Genomic DNA, 13,180 nt, shown 5'->3' with positions numbered 1-13,180 from the left:
TCATCGTTCAAAGAACACGAGGTTCTTTGGGTAATGCTATTGTACATATATAAATGTTTATTAAAAGAAAAAAAAAAGAAAATAGCTGCGGGCTTGAATGGGAATATGGGGAATTTTTGTGTGATAAATGCCTGCGGCTAGCAAACAGACGACGTCACATTTGGCGAATTGAAAATATTAACACACATTTTTATATACTGCGAATGAAAACGCAAGACATTGGTGCACCTTTAAAACTGCAATAAAAGTGGCAATCGAAAGGCACAAATAAAAACCAAAAAAAAACTGGGGGTAAATATATGAGTTTCCGTTCGTCCCAGTCTGTTGCCTCACCAGTTCAGAAGATGATAATTATGATAATGAGTTAAGTGCAAAAATTATGATAATTGGCTGACGAGAAAGATACGCCCTCGCTTTCAGTGCATTCTCCAGAGAACGACAGCGAAGTATTAGCAAGTGCGAATGAGATTGCTCATCCGCCACGTTCGCCGGCTAGCTATAAAAATATGGCAATGCAGATTTTCAAGGAAATGCACATTACACAGCCATATTTATGGCTTATGGCTAAACTGCAGATAATTTATAAAATGTTTACTCGGGGAAATTAGAAACTGGTTGCTAAAGGCTTGTGGAACAACCATTTGGGCAAAGTTCGTTTACAACATTTTGAAGGAAACTACAAAACTTTATGTTCTTATAGTTTTAATTAATAGTTTCAAAAAAAACATTATTCGGTCAGTGGTTTTCCTTAGAATGAAGAAATATATCGTTGTATTTTATAAATATGCTCTTTGCGCCATTTAAACGTACAAAACCTGTTTCTTATACTCCATTTTGTTTGTTTCGTCATTTTTTTCTATTTAACTAAACATTAAAAGACTAAAACTGATATGATAATATACTTATAACCAATATTAATCTTCAACTAACCATATAAAATAAAGAAGTTTTAAAGAATAAAATGTGTACAATGTTTAAAGAAACTTTATCCAAATTTAAGATTCCCAGAAAAAGTTTGGTTTGTCCTATCAGTTTTCCATTTTTTCTGTTCAAAATACACAAAACTAAAACCAGGAATAATAGTGTAGATAAAAAATTAAATTTTCTTAAACATCAAAAGTATTGTGAGTTGATGCCAAACTGCAATTGAAAATTTGCAAAAATCATATACCATTCTGAACCTAATCTTTATTTGAATTTAAGCAGACTGCAAAACGTTTTTGTTTATTTATTTCCATTTCGTTTTATTTTTCCACCACGGCTGCACTAAACTGAAGCACCGCTCTCGGCAATGGCAAAGCGTAAACAAACCCTCTTAAAACTTAAAAAAAAAGGAAAACAGAAAGCGTACACACGAACCGGCGAGCAAAGCCAAACAAAACAATTCAAAAAAGAAATGAGAACCCATCCGAGTCCGGTAAAATGCGGCTGAACACAACAATGGAATGGAATGGATCTCCGTATATTTATTTATGAGTAGTTTTTCAGCGAGTGCCCCCGTCGCTTTGTGTGTTCCGTTGTCAGGGGTCAAACGCGTGGTCGCCTCTGACTGGTTTCCCTGGCTGCCCGCTTACAAATGCGAAATTCCACAAGTGTCCACAACAAAATTTAAACGGGACTGAGGTGAAAATGACAATGAATTGGGGTTGGACTTGAGGCTTATCTGTGGCGCCATTATATGCCCCATCTAAGGTCTTTGAGCAAGGCCAAATTAAATGAAAATAGCTTACGATTTATAAAAGTAGTATCTGCAGCTTTTGACCTATGAAATAGACATTAAAAATACCGATTAGTTGTTCGAAGGAAAAAAGAAATTTCAGAAGTACAATTGATAATAAACTAGTCATCAAAAATTTTTAAAATTTTAAGGAATTTAAATAAAGAACCACTAAAAATATTAAATGACTTTAAAAGATTCCTAAAAGTAAACAAAAAGTCTAGATAATTATGGATCCAGATTAAAAATGAATATAAGACTAGAAATAGTTAAGCTAACCGGTTATCCAAGTAAAAATTTATTTTATGAAAATTTTATATGTGTTTAAGATCTGTTGATCCACAAAAACGTGTGTATAAGTACGTATGTTTAATTATATTCCTAAAAATGTGTGTATAAGTAAAACCTTTCGGTTCTCGTTAAAGTATTTTTCCGAAATTAAATATATTTTTAATAACAAGTATTAATGATTTCCGTTTGACATTAATATATTTTTTTAAAACATACTCATACATAGACCTCACTGTTAGTTTAACCCAGCTGCCTTAAAAGTGCAATAATAATAAATAATGTTTGACTTTTGTTTACAATAATACTATGTTTGTATAATTGTAAGCGATTTCTATTTAAAGAAAGCAGATACTAGAGAGTACTTGTTCAATTTCTTAAAAGTTAAGTTCAGCGAAGTAATTCAATTCTGTTTTTGCTTTGGTTGAGTTTAGTAGTCGATTCTTGCAATCCAGAGTTTATTTACGTTCCACTTCGCTCCACTTCGAATTAAACTGACACAATTTAACTTGGCCGAAAGATGCAACCGTAAACTGCCAAGCAAAAACGTTGAGCAATTCTGAGTAGCAGAAACTTTACCAACTTGAATGAACAACGGTGGCGCCAAAGTGTAGTTAGTTTCGTAGCTTGACAAAAGAAGAAAAACTTTTTTCTTAGTCCCAGTCGTTGGAAAACGGGAAAAGGGGAAAAACGAGAGGACGAGGGGAGTGTCGCATGTCGCATGCCTTAAGGATATGAGAGAACTTCTCTCGAGTCGGCTTGACATACTGACATTTGCTGAATCGTGCACAGATGTTTCAAAACACATAAATAAAAAAAAAAAATTCACTTTTAAAAATTGAAAAAATTATTACCAAATTGTTCTTTATATATTTCTTAAAATGTTCTTCAAAAAATATGACTTTAATTTTTCAACCTTTTCTCATGAGTTTTAAGACTTAAATTACTGTTTCTGAAGAGTGGTTTACTTAAATTATTAACATATTTTTGCACTCCTTAGATTTCTTTTAAATAATATACAATTTTGGAAGATCACTTTCTTTAAATTACCTTCTCTAGCTGGGCTAAAGAAAAAGTTACTTTTGTTGTGTTCTGAAGTGCCTTGGCTGAGAACTTTTCTAATTGCTGCATAGACACATTCAAGCGAAGCCCACAAAAGCAAAACGTATTTACATACAGAGGCACACACGGTTTCTTTGTACAAACAACTGCCAATAGAAGCGACGTGGAAATACGTTAGAAAAATGAAAATGCTGGGTCTAGAAACAACATTTAACAACATCAAACAAAAGGAACAATAAGTTCGAAGCTGTCACTTGTAGCTACTGCCAGCATCTTGCAACTCCTTTTGAGTTTATATGGCTAACAGTATGGTAAGCAACTGAGATTTATTTTAATTGGAAGAGGGAAATCTTGGGATACCACTACATGTAGTGACGATGCGCACCTAGAGCGTGTGCATAGGAGACTACTATATATAGCCGTAGAATTCAAATCACCAATCGAAAGGTATTGCTAAATGAATAAGAATTGTATACTAAAAAATTAAAATTAAAATTAATTGGTACAGGAGAATTTTGTTTTAAAATTCTGGAATAATTTTTTTTTATATTTTTTTTTTGTATTACAACTTTTTAAAAAACTAGCAAATTTTTAGAGTTAAATTTTGTTTGTTTTTTTTTTTCACTTGACGGAAATCTCGAGGGGAATCTTTTGGTATGTAACAAAAGTGCCTGTGTAGGCAAAAACCTGGATGAGGCGGTCCAAATAAAAACATTTAAAAAGTGTATTTATTTAGGCGAATGCTTATTAATTTTTCGTCACAAAATTTGATATCATATATTTTATATGACTTTTTTTACCTCGCTATGTGTTGTTTTTGTTGGATTTCTTACAATTTTAAAAGGGTCTTATATTCAAACACGGTAAACCATTATTTCAAAGAACATCTATCTTTACCAATAACCAGCTATGTACCTAATATATATCCATATCCATCTGACAAGTTTCTTGGTTAACTTCTTTGATATTTTCTACATGTTTCATTTTTGTGTTCATATATGTAAATTCACCTTAAATACATACAATAACAAATTTATTTTACACAACTGCACATATTTTTCGGAAGGAAAGCACTCAAACTGAACCAAAACTCTCGTTTTCCGCTCCTTTTCGCTTCAGTTGGCTTTCTCGATTTCCATTTCCGCACGGAAGCAAGCTGGGCGGCAACAAGTGTTGGATGCCCAGGAACACAAATCAGTAGGACTTTTAGCCGGGGTGAGGCAATCAGGACGCGCAGCTGGCGGCTGTGAGGAGTGCCACTGCTGCTTTCCCGCCCACCGAGTTCCGCCATGGTAAATCGCAATGCGGAGTCTGCGAAAACGGAAAATGGCACAAATGCAACGAATCTGATTGTTAAGGCCGGCGGAAATGCAGCACAACCCAAGACGATGACATCATCGGCGGCTAAGATGGCGGAGGCCCTTTCGGCGTCTCTGGCCGATTTGAGCGAGCAGGAAAATGGAACCACGGGTGAGTGTGGAAAGCCCTGCTAATCCTTGAATGGGAAAAGCTTCTTCAAATCAAATTAGTTTCACAAAGCAAGCATTCTGTACACAGTGAAACTTCCTTAGAAAGAGCCATACAAGATTACATTTCTTATATTTTAATATATTAAAAAAACTTTTAGTATCATTTATACTCACTTGATGTGATCCTTTTCGGTTTTTATTTAATGACATTCACACTTAATTCGAAGTAACTATTGCCTACTTTTCAGTGATTTGGGAATAATATTAATATTACCGTTCTAAAATTTTAAATAAATCAAATAAACTTTCTTAATAGATGTTAAGGTTTGAGAAGAAACGGTGTAGTTGAGTAGCCCGACTATTAGATACCCGCTCCTCAACTATCCAAAAAAAAAATAAATATGCCACCTGAAACTTTTGAAAAAATGGGCCCAACTTGGAAAATTTTGTAAGAGTTCGTAGATATTGGCCAAATAAACTTATACAAATAATTTCGCGATTTTTAGGCGTTAGATAGGGAGTGGACTCAATTTGAAAAAAACTTGGGCACTACCAGAAATCTAAATTTCAAATCACATATCTCTGGTTTTTAAGTTTCCGAGATCCTGACGTTCATGGCTAGATCGATTCCGGCTGTTGATCTTAATCAAGAACTTATATATTTTAACAGGTCGGAAAAATCTACCTGTAACATACTAATCAACGAATAAAGTTAACCTTTTAGTCTACTAGTAACTGGCTTAAAAATGAATAAAATGATTTGAGGTCCATATTCTAAAACACAAGAACAGCTCGAATACATATCCTTTCAAATATACATTTGCATTGTAACACACCATTTTAGTCAAAGTTCCTGCCCAAAATATGCTAAATTTCAAAGTAAAAAGCATGAAAATTTAAAAGTGAAAACAATTCTTTTAAGTTATTTTATTTCTTTTGCTGGTCAGTACTTCTGTCATCCTTTCTTAAACTTTTTGTTGGACGTACCTAAAATAAATGTATTTTATTGGTTGCGATGGAGTGCCTTACCGACTGTCGACTGTATTTTAATTTCTGGTTTTGGTTTTGGTCTATTAAATGAGCCTCGGGCTCGGTTGCCATTCATATTTTGACCAGCTCAGGGCCGTGTTCGTTTTTGCTGGTAGCCTTGGTTTGGTCTTTAAATTGAATTGCCCAACCCCGATTCCTCGCGTACCCCGCCCATTTTATCCCCTGGCTGGCTGATGTAACCCCGTGCGCTACTTAATTTGGGCTTGTCACGATAACATCAGGCTCTGCCCATTTCCACTTCCAATTTCCACCCGACGGCTGCTTTTCTTGGCCCATCGCGCGTTTGTTGTTTTAATTAAATTTACCCCGCTCTGGCTTAGTTCATAATGACAGCAATAATAATGATGACAAAACAGTTACTTTTACTATTAATTTTTGATTAACTTGTGTCCGTTGCGTTCGTTGGGGTAAGTTGAAAAGTCAAAAGTCAAACTTAAGTAGAGTTTGTACTTTGAGTTTGAAGACTGTAATTATCAAGAAATCTTTTTTAACATTATATTGGAATTTAAATCTTAGGTCTGAAAGCGAAAGTCCGATTATAAAATTATATCTAAAGTTCGTATTCCTTGCACCCATCCTTTCCTTAGAACAATCACCGCACTGACTACATTCTACTTTATTATTTAAATCCTTTCCTCTGAGTAGAATTTTGCATTACATTTCCTCTGGCTGCAAGGTGCAAAATTACCAGCACAAACTGCAGGCCCAATTTCCTTTATACAAAGCATTTTATTAGCGAACATCCCAATTCCGTAAACCAAAAGCAGCAGAATTAGCTTATTTCACCTAAAATTAAAAGGTCTAGAGAGCTGCCTGAGGGCATGTCTTCCATTGCAAACTTACGTAATAACTCATACTTGTTTGGTAATACATTTTCACTAGTTCCAAATTTTTTCTAACTTCAAAAGACACTGGTATCCTGTTGAACAGCCGTGATCATTTCCTACAATGAAAAATTTTCAAACCCTATGGGGTGTTTCTTGTATTAAAAATATTGTTTAAGCAAATAAACAAATTACGAAAAGGAGCAAAAGTATTAACAATTTCATTAGATAAAATTAGAAAATCTGTTCGAAATAATTGGAGAGAAAAAACTTAGATTTTTTTTAATTTTTATGGTAGCAAAAGTTTGTTTATTGTTTTTGCTTTGTGTATCACAAAAGCATTGGTCTACAATTACATTACAATTCAAAAATAATTACATTTCAATAAAGTCCATTGCAACATCCCATTTGGAAAAAAATTGATAAAGTGAAAATTGGCAAAACAACTGCCATGTCAATTGCGCTAAAGTGTCCTGAATTATTATTTATTTTGTCTTTGCCATCTTGGTCATCTGGCGCAAGGCAATACGCACGACACCGACTGCAGGCCTTAAAATGATCATCATCCAATTCTGCAGCAAGAAGTATTGAACAGCCCAATTCCGGCGACCAAAAGCAGCAGTATTCAGTGATTCTTCCTGAATAAGGAGAGTCTAAGTGACTGGCAGTGAACATATTCATATATAACATTGCAGACCTACCATTTATCTCATACTCATTTGGTACGCATTGCGGAAATTCATTTTGAAACATTTTGGAATTGCCGGCTATGGTCAATTGGTCTGCATGATGACACTGGTGACCAGTGCGCTGGCCGTGATTGTTTTTGATCATTGAACAAGATATACAACCTGGAAAACCGGCAATGTCTATTTTGTACAAAATAAGCAAGTTAGTTGCGCATACTATCATTTAAAGCGTTTAGTCCTTGAACCGAACTCGAGAATAAAAGTAATATTAGTAGTTTCATTTCATTCTAGGAAATTTGGAAAAACAGTTTGACAAATTTTGAGAGAAATAGCTTTGGGTACCTAGAGGTGTCAAAGGTGTCTTTTCTCTGTTTTTCATTATATACTTTGAAATCAAAGCTTAAATTGTTTGCTTTCTAAAAGGTATATAGGATTTTATTTCAAGAAAATCCTGTCACTACTAATACATAGTAATCAATTCGTCAATTAAAGCATATCAGGAGTACAAAAATAGCTAGCGCAGTTAAATAGACACATCCCGATATCTTGTTATTTTTATTTCCGCCCTCGTCATGATTAGCAAGATCACTCTTATATCCACTGCAATGTTCTTGGCAGTATTCGCAGTTGTATAGCTTTCTGTCGTAGTATTTTCTACCAATTAGAGCTGTACAACCCAACTCAGGCGACCAAAAGCAACAATACTGTCTTATTTTTCCTATTATTGGATGGTCAAGGTTGAAAACTAATGTTGTCGTATACTTTGCAGACTCACTAGTTACGTTTATTTTTGGTGGCAGACATTTGGAAAATGTATTTGCTGGTCTTCCGATTATGTATTCAACTGCTGACCCATCTTCGGAATGGCAATAGTAACCAGTAGTGCTTTGAAATATAAAGGTTTCTGTATTTGAACATTTCCCACAGACAGGAAACTGCAATTTGGCTTGAGCTTTGTAACAAAATGTCAATAGCCTGAATCTGACTAAGATTTTATTCATTTACCTCTATAGTAATCCGGGTGTCCAATCGTAGTCGAGATGAATTCTCCCGAAACAGAAGAAATGTATAGTAATATAACAAGAATACAAATCATTTTGTGAATTTATTTTAAAGTGATTGAAAAGTGACTTAAAAGATTTTCTTAGCCTACTTGAGAATCTTCCAATACGTATTTACAAGGCTGAAGCGGTTCAAATGGGAACATTTTAAAAGCGTATTTGATTTTAATAATTTGTTATGTTGACAGGTGTTTTTGCTTGATACACATCCTAGCGCTTTAAGATACATTTATATTTGTAGTTGGAAACTTAACTTCTTAAACTCTGCAGAAATCGGAGTATATTTTTTATATTTATTGTAATTCGTTTATATTTGGTTCCAGAATTTCCTTATACTTGGTGATTTGCAGCAATTAGTTGTTTTCTCCTTAGTAAATAATATGAACTTACAACATAAAGGAAATATGTTGTTATCACTGTTAAAAGAGTTTTATGATTAGCATCACTGGGCCACATTGATATTGTCCATCTTACCGCACGCTAAGACCATTAAACTCCAGTAAGTAATACAGTAAGTCAGGCCTAGGTTCGCATATGTGTTTGTCTTGAGAGCACAGGACACCGATGTATAAATGATCACGTAATTCAAGTAATTATCTCGATAATTATGTAAACCCAAATAGGAATAAGTGCCCCCTACAAATTTACAATATTTTAATGGATTAACATGCAAATAGGTTACTTCTTAGTACTTACCACCAGGACAGAATATGATAAACACATTGAAGCCAGCAAATGCAAAATTCCCCAAAGAAGGTTTAACCAGTCTGAAAAACAGCAGACATTAAAAAACCAAATAAAAACATTGGTTGGGAACCAAAGCTAGCTAAAACAAACAAATAACACTTGTATGTTACCTGATGGATGAGTATAATCATTGTGTTCCTTAAATCCTGCAATAAATAGCTGGGTAGTTAATAACAGAAATTATATTAATAAAGGTTAAGATAGAATATTTACGAAAGAATTCTACCAGGTGAACGGCAAACAGGCAAAGGGTAAAAAAAGATATAATAGTACAGCCGATTTGTAAGTTTATACAACAGCAAAACTTATTGGCAAGCCACATTTCATTTACTAATTTTTTAAAGTATTTATTTTTATTTTTAAAATCCGTGTACGTGAAAATGACGATACATTCAATGAAATATAGTTACCGATATAAATTTATTCTTTTTAGGTTTTACAAATTACATGTTAGGCAAGTCAAATATTACCAAATATAAGACATAAATCATTCTATAGCATTTTCAATTTCTCTCTCCTTTAGTTGTTGATAATACGAATAGATTATGTACATGAAATATAATGTCAGAGCTAAAATAACGACAAAATTAGTTGTTTTTTAATTATTTATATATGGTCATAAAACGATTATCTTACCTAGCCAAAGTATCATATACACCCAATAAGTTACGTTATGCCAAAAGCTCTCATTTATTATTAAATTTGATCCGATTAAAGATGAAACAATACTGAATGTAACCAGATATATTGCCTGAAGAGTTTGGAAAAACAGAGTTGTCCAAAACAACCAAAAATATTGCTAAATATATTTATTTTATTACCAAGTGGCTATATTTTTCAGTAGTACCCACCGAGATGATTGCAAATATCAGCAAACACGATGCCAAGACAGACAAACAATCCGGAATTATTTGTAAAGATGTGTAGAGTACTTCCGCTATATTTTAAATGTAATAAACAAAACCAAATTAAGTCAATTCAATTCATATAATATTTTTGTATGTTACCTGGAAATTTATATTGGGTTTCTCGGGTATAAGTACCTATTCAAATTAACAGAATTAGTACAAAAAAATATATTTTTTAGGTTGGTTGTTATTACTATTTAAAAGATATAGAGTATAGTCAATGTTCATGCCAGACAAAAATAATCCAAGCAGTGCAATTATGATACATCCCGTTTGCAAAGATATACAGAAGCAACATTTTTTGGCCCATAACATTTTTTAAATGCTTTTGACAGGAAATGCAAAATTAACTTATCAGAAAATTTATTTATTTATGCAAATGCACAATTGTATTTTTGAGATTTTATGATACATAGAAATATTTTCAAGTGAAAAAAATATTATTTGAGTACCACATGGCGTATACGTTATTTATTTACATTGCGGAAGTTTCAAGCAGCTGTTGGTGTCAAACTCAAGCGAATTGCCTCCCTCTCATTTTCCGTCATATCCATTTGAACGAGATGAGTATTAACTTTTTTGCATAATTTCAATTTAAGCAATTTGTATTATGGCCTCATTAGCATTAGCCCAGAATTTTCTGGTCTGTGTGTGCTTGTGTGTGTCAGGCACGCGTGGAATCGTTTTCAGTTCTCATCAAGATGCTAATGAAATTATAAAGAAAATTGAGTCTGCCATATTAGCACAGCAAAATCATTATCCACACGGTCTTCTCACTTGCTGAACATGTGGTTAAGGTCACAAATCTAAATATTATTATATTTTATAGCCTTTAAAATCAAATTTGCTGTACATCATTTTAAATCGATAGTAAGGTGGTTTTTAATGCGGTTTATTTGTCAATGCATGGCGGTCTGAATTCTTCAGGATGTTTCTTTACATAATAATATGAATATACTATGATCAGGTAAAATATATCTATAGCTAGTAAGTTTGACAGTTAGAGGGGGCTGGAGATATTATACCTATGTACACTTTACCAAGGGTCAAAACATTGACCAAGACATAGATGGATGCAGATAGAGGAGTCCGGAGAAACGGGTTGCGAACGTTTATCATTGCGTTGAAGACGATGTAGTACGATACCATGTGGATGATATACAAAGTCATCCATACGAAAACGATCTTTATGTATTTCTAAAAAGAGTAAAGAAATCAATAGTAATCGATGATGGGATATTCGCCTCACCGTCATAACAGATATTAGCAGAAGAACAGCAGCTGCAATCATCAGACCAATATGAAACACATTAAACCATTTCGCCCGTATGTCAGTTTTAAATGCTGTCATTTTGGAAAACTTTAAATTGTTTCTTATGACTTTTTCTTACTTACATTTTCTGTATATATCTTCATCAACAAAGGTGCCCGCATTAAGGAATCCGAAAAACAAGGTGTAGAACGAAATTATAATGCATCCAGAACTCAGGGAGAGACAGAAACAAAATTTTCGTCTAACTAGCTTCCTTATAAATGGCATCAAAAAAACAAATTCGTAGCTATAAATTTCCAAAAACAATCTCATATTTGACAAAAAATTCTTACCACTTTTAAAGTTGAATACTATTTAATATGAAGTATGCCTCCCAACAGATGGCGAAACTCAATCGTTGCATCTCCTCTGGTTTTAGGTCACTGCAGTCCATCTTTCTCAACAAAGTTTGAAACGACCTCAACCTTCTTCACCCCGAAACTTTTGCTTGTCAGAAAGTTGGCCAAAGTCCCTTGGCCTTTTTTGTACATCCTCCACAGAGTAAAGCCAAACGTCTGACTTTCTTCTTTTGTTTCTAACCTAATGCGATAATTGAAAGCAGCAGCCGTCTCTGCAAAATTATGCTTAAAATCGACTTGAAAATGAATAAAGTAAACTTTAATTGTAAAGTTACTCAATTATAAAAGTATTAAAGAGGTTTTTTAAAGGGATTTAACATCCAAAAATAGGTATAAAAATAGATAGATATAAGAGTAAATTGTTATTTTAAATAAGAATTTAAATTTAATATTTTTAAACATCAATAGTTAAGTTTAAAAATCCAATTTTTTTTAAAGTATCCCGGTTGTCAAACTTTCCGGTTTCCGTTCAAGTGACATTACAGAATCTAAATTACTGATTTATTTTTAAAACTTTTCCACTTTGCTTGCCGTTCTTTAACGTACAAGTTTTCAATAACGAAATTGATTATGATCCCCAAAGACAATATTTCATGAAAATAATAATGTCCAATATGACATTATTATATTGTTGTCCACTAATGAGGCTAATCAGATTAGTGTATTGTGCACCCAGACTTCATCATCTTCGTGCACCATATGGTAGCTCCAATTTATGATTGATTGCAGCATCAATTTATATGTCATTAATACCCAGATATCAAATTGAGTAAGCAACGTGTTGATGGCCCATTAAATGTCAGGAAAAAGAACGGACAAAAGACTAAGTTAAAATAAAATAAAAATGGTATGTGACACATCATAAGCCTCGTTTCCTCTTCCTAGCCAACACATCGATCGATTGGGCAGGGCCATGGTGAATCTCTTCCATCCACATCCACATCTATCATCATTGGTATGAGTCCTTTCTATCCGGGTATGCTTTTACTGTATCCTGTATCGTCTCCGCCCCCGTTTGACACCCTAACACCCTAGCCCACCCCATCTGGCGTATTTATAGCATCTTAATTGAATTTCAATTTTCAATTTCGCTTTTAATTGAATTCAATGAAAAAGTGTCGATGAAACGGTATTCAGCATGGCCACATTCCCCATCCGATCCCTTGCAGTTGTTGTTGATGCTGTTTATTCAGCTGCCAGTCTGCCAGTCGAGCACCGCCACCGCCTGGCTGGCTCTTGATGGCGCCGTCCAGGCCACAAAATGTCCCCAGTGAGCCTCTGTCCCAGCACTGAGAAAAAAACAATTTAGACCTGTTGTTGCAACAGTTTGGACATTATTTTTAGAAGGACATGATTTTGTAATATCCACACAGACTTTGTGGTGAACGACTATGGAGAACAGACATTATTATATGTTATACTATAATTTGAAACATTTAAAAATGACATTAACTGTAGCTAAATGTTGAGAGAAGAAATTTTATTAAATTAAGATTACTAAACCAAGTGAATAATTTCTAACTTCTAAAATAATCATTTTACAAAAAAATCCAGTACAAATTTTTAACAAATGTTAAGCTGTTGCCTGAAACTAAATTTTATTAACAAGATTAAGAAACATGAACCTATCTTTGGTATCAGGCAACTATTTTTGTATTCTTCTCAGCTAATTAAATATTTATTTATCTGAAAAT

General features: G+C 33.7%; 4 protein-coding genes and 1 long non-coding RNA gene across 9 annotated transcripts in view; 1 reads left to right on the top strand and 4 right to left on the bottom strand.

Annotated features, from left to right (window-relative positions):
* LOC128260205 (adenylate cyclase type 2) overlaps positions 1 to 13,180 on the top strand; it is a 47,039-nt gene that overhangs the window by 7,914 nt on the left and 25,945 nt on the right. For all 4 annotated transcript variants that reach the window (XM_052993016.1, XM_052993015.1, XM_052993017.1 and 1 more), the window contains exon 2: positions 4,187 to 4,537. In XM_052993016.1, the coding sequence (XP_052848976.1) occupies positions 4,357 to 4,537 (181 nt within the window). In that variant the 5' untranslated portion in view covers positions 4,187 to 4,356. The remainder of the gene's footprint in view (positions 1 to 4,186; positions 4,538 to 13,180) is intronic.
* On the bottom strand, positions 6,762 to 7,569 carry LOC128260215 (uncharacterized). Its single transcript, XR_008268110.1, has 3 exons — positions 7,317 to 7,569; positions 7,112 to 7,261; positions 6,762 to 7,048 (listed from the first exon to the last, which is right to left on the bottom strand). It is a non-coding gene; the product is annotated as an uncharacterized LOC128260215 (long non-coding RNA).
* LOC128260212 (uncharacterized) lies at positions 8,243 to 9,286 on the bottom strand. The gene is given in 7 exon segments (XM_052993028.1): positions 8,243 to 8,495; positions 8,551 to 8,576; positions 8,635 to 8,757; positions 8,760 to 8,796; positions 8,857 to 8,927; positions 9,018 to 9,053; positions 9,121 to 9,286. Coding segments are annotated over 7 exon segments (444 nt in total). The 5' UTR covers positions 9,230 to 9,286; the 3' UTR covers positions 8,243 to 8,453.
* Positions 9,337 to 10,476, bottom strand: LOC128260211 (uncharacterized). Of its 2 annotated transcripts, none has more exons than XM_052993027.1 (5): positions 10,010 to 10,476; positions 9,915 to 9,950; positions 9,759 to 9,844; positions 9,544 to 9,658; positions 9,337 to 9,477 (listed from the first exon to the last, which is right to left on the bottom strand). In XM_052993027.1, exons 1-5 carry the CDS (start codon positions 10,128 to 10,130, stop codon positions 9,395 to 9,397), a joined length of 441 nt encoding a protein of 146 aa, XP_052848987.1. In that variant the 5' UTR covers positions 10,131 to 10,476; the 3' UTR covers positions 9,337 to 9,394. The 2 variants fall into 2 exon arrangements, with proteins under 2 accessions (XP_052848987.1, XP_052848986.1); XM_052993026.1 differs by having other exon boundaries at positions 9,340 to 9,477; positions 9,544 to 9,706.
* Positions 10,691 to 11,428, bottom strand: LOC128260210 (uncharacterized). The gene is made up of 4 exons (XM_052993025.1): positions 11,211 to 11,428; positions 11,065 to 11,159; positions 10,856 to 11,012; positions 10,691 to 10,799 (listed from the first exon to the last, which is right to left on the bottom strand). Exons 1-4 carry the CDS (start codon positions 11,398 to 11,400, stop codon positions 10,708 to 10,710), a joined length of 534 nt encoding a protein of 177 aa, XP_052848985.1. The 5' UTR covers positions 11,401 to 11,428; the 3' UTR covers positions 10,691 to 10,707.

This window comes from Drosophila gunungcola, assembly GCF_025200985.1.
Source record: "Drosophila gunungcola strain Sukarami chromosome 3L unlocalized genomic scaffold, Dgunungcola_SK_2 000014F, whole genome shotgun sequence".
NCBI lineage: Eukaryota > Metazoa > Arthropoda > Insecta > Diptera > Drosophilidae > Drosophila > Drosophila gunungcola.
Note: the sequence above shows the minus strand (reverse complement) of the source record. Positions and strands in the feature narration are given on the sequence as shown.

Excerpts from the sequence above, each read along its gene's own strand:
- LOC128260211 (XM_052993026.1), bottom strand. The coding sequence starts at position 10,130 with ATGTTATGGGCCAAAAAATGTTGCTTCTGTATATCTTTGCAAACGGGA. Across the intron at positions 9,845-9,914 it reads AACCCAATATAAATTTCCAG|CGGAAGTACTCTACACATCT; the intron begins GTAACATACAAA and ends TTTAAAATATAG. Across the intron at positions 9,478-9,543 it reads GTATATGATACTTTGGCTAG|CTCTGACATTATATTTCATG; the intron begins GTAAGATAATCG and ends TCGTTATTTTAG.
- LOC128260210 (XM_052993025.1), bottom strand. The coding sequence starts at position 11,400 with ATGAGATTGTTTTTGGAAATTTATAGCTACGAATTTGTTTTTTTGATG. Across the intron at positions 11,160-11,210 it reads TGAAGATATATACAGAAAAT|CATTTAAAACTGACATACGG; the intron begins GTAAGTAAGAAA and ends CCAAAATGACAG. Across the intron at positions 11,013-11,064 it reads TGCTAATATCTGTTATGACG|AAATACATAAAGATCGTTTT; the intron begins GTGAGGCGAATA and ends TACTCTTTTTAG.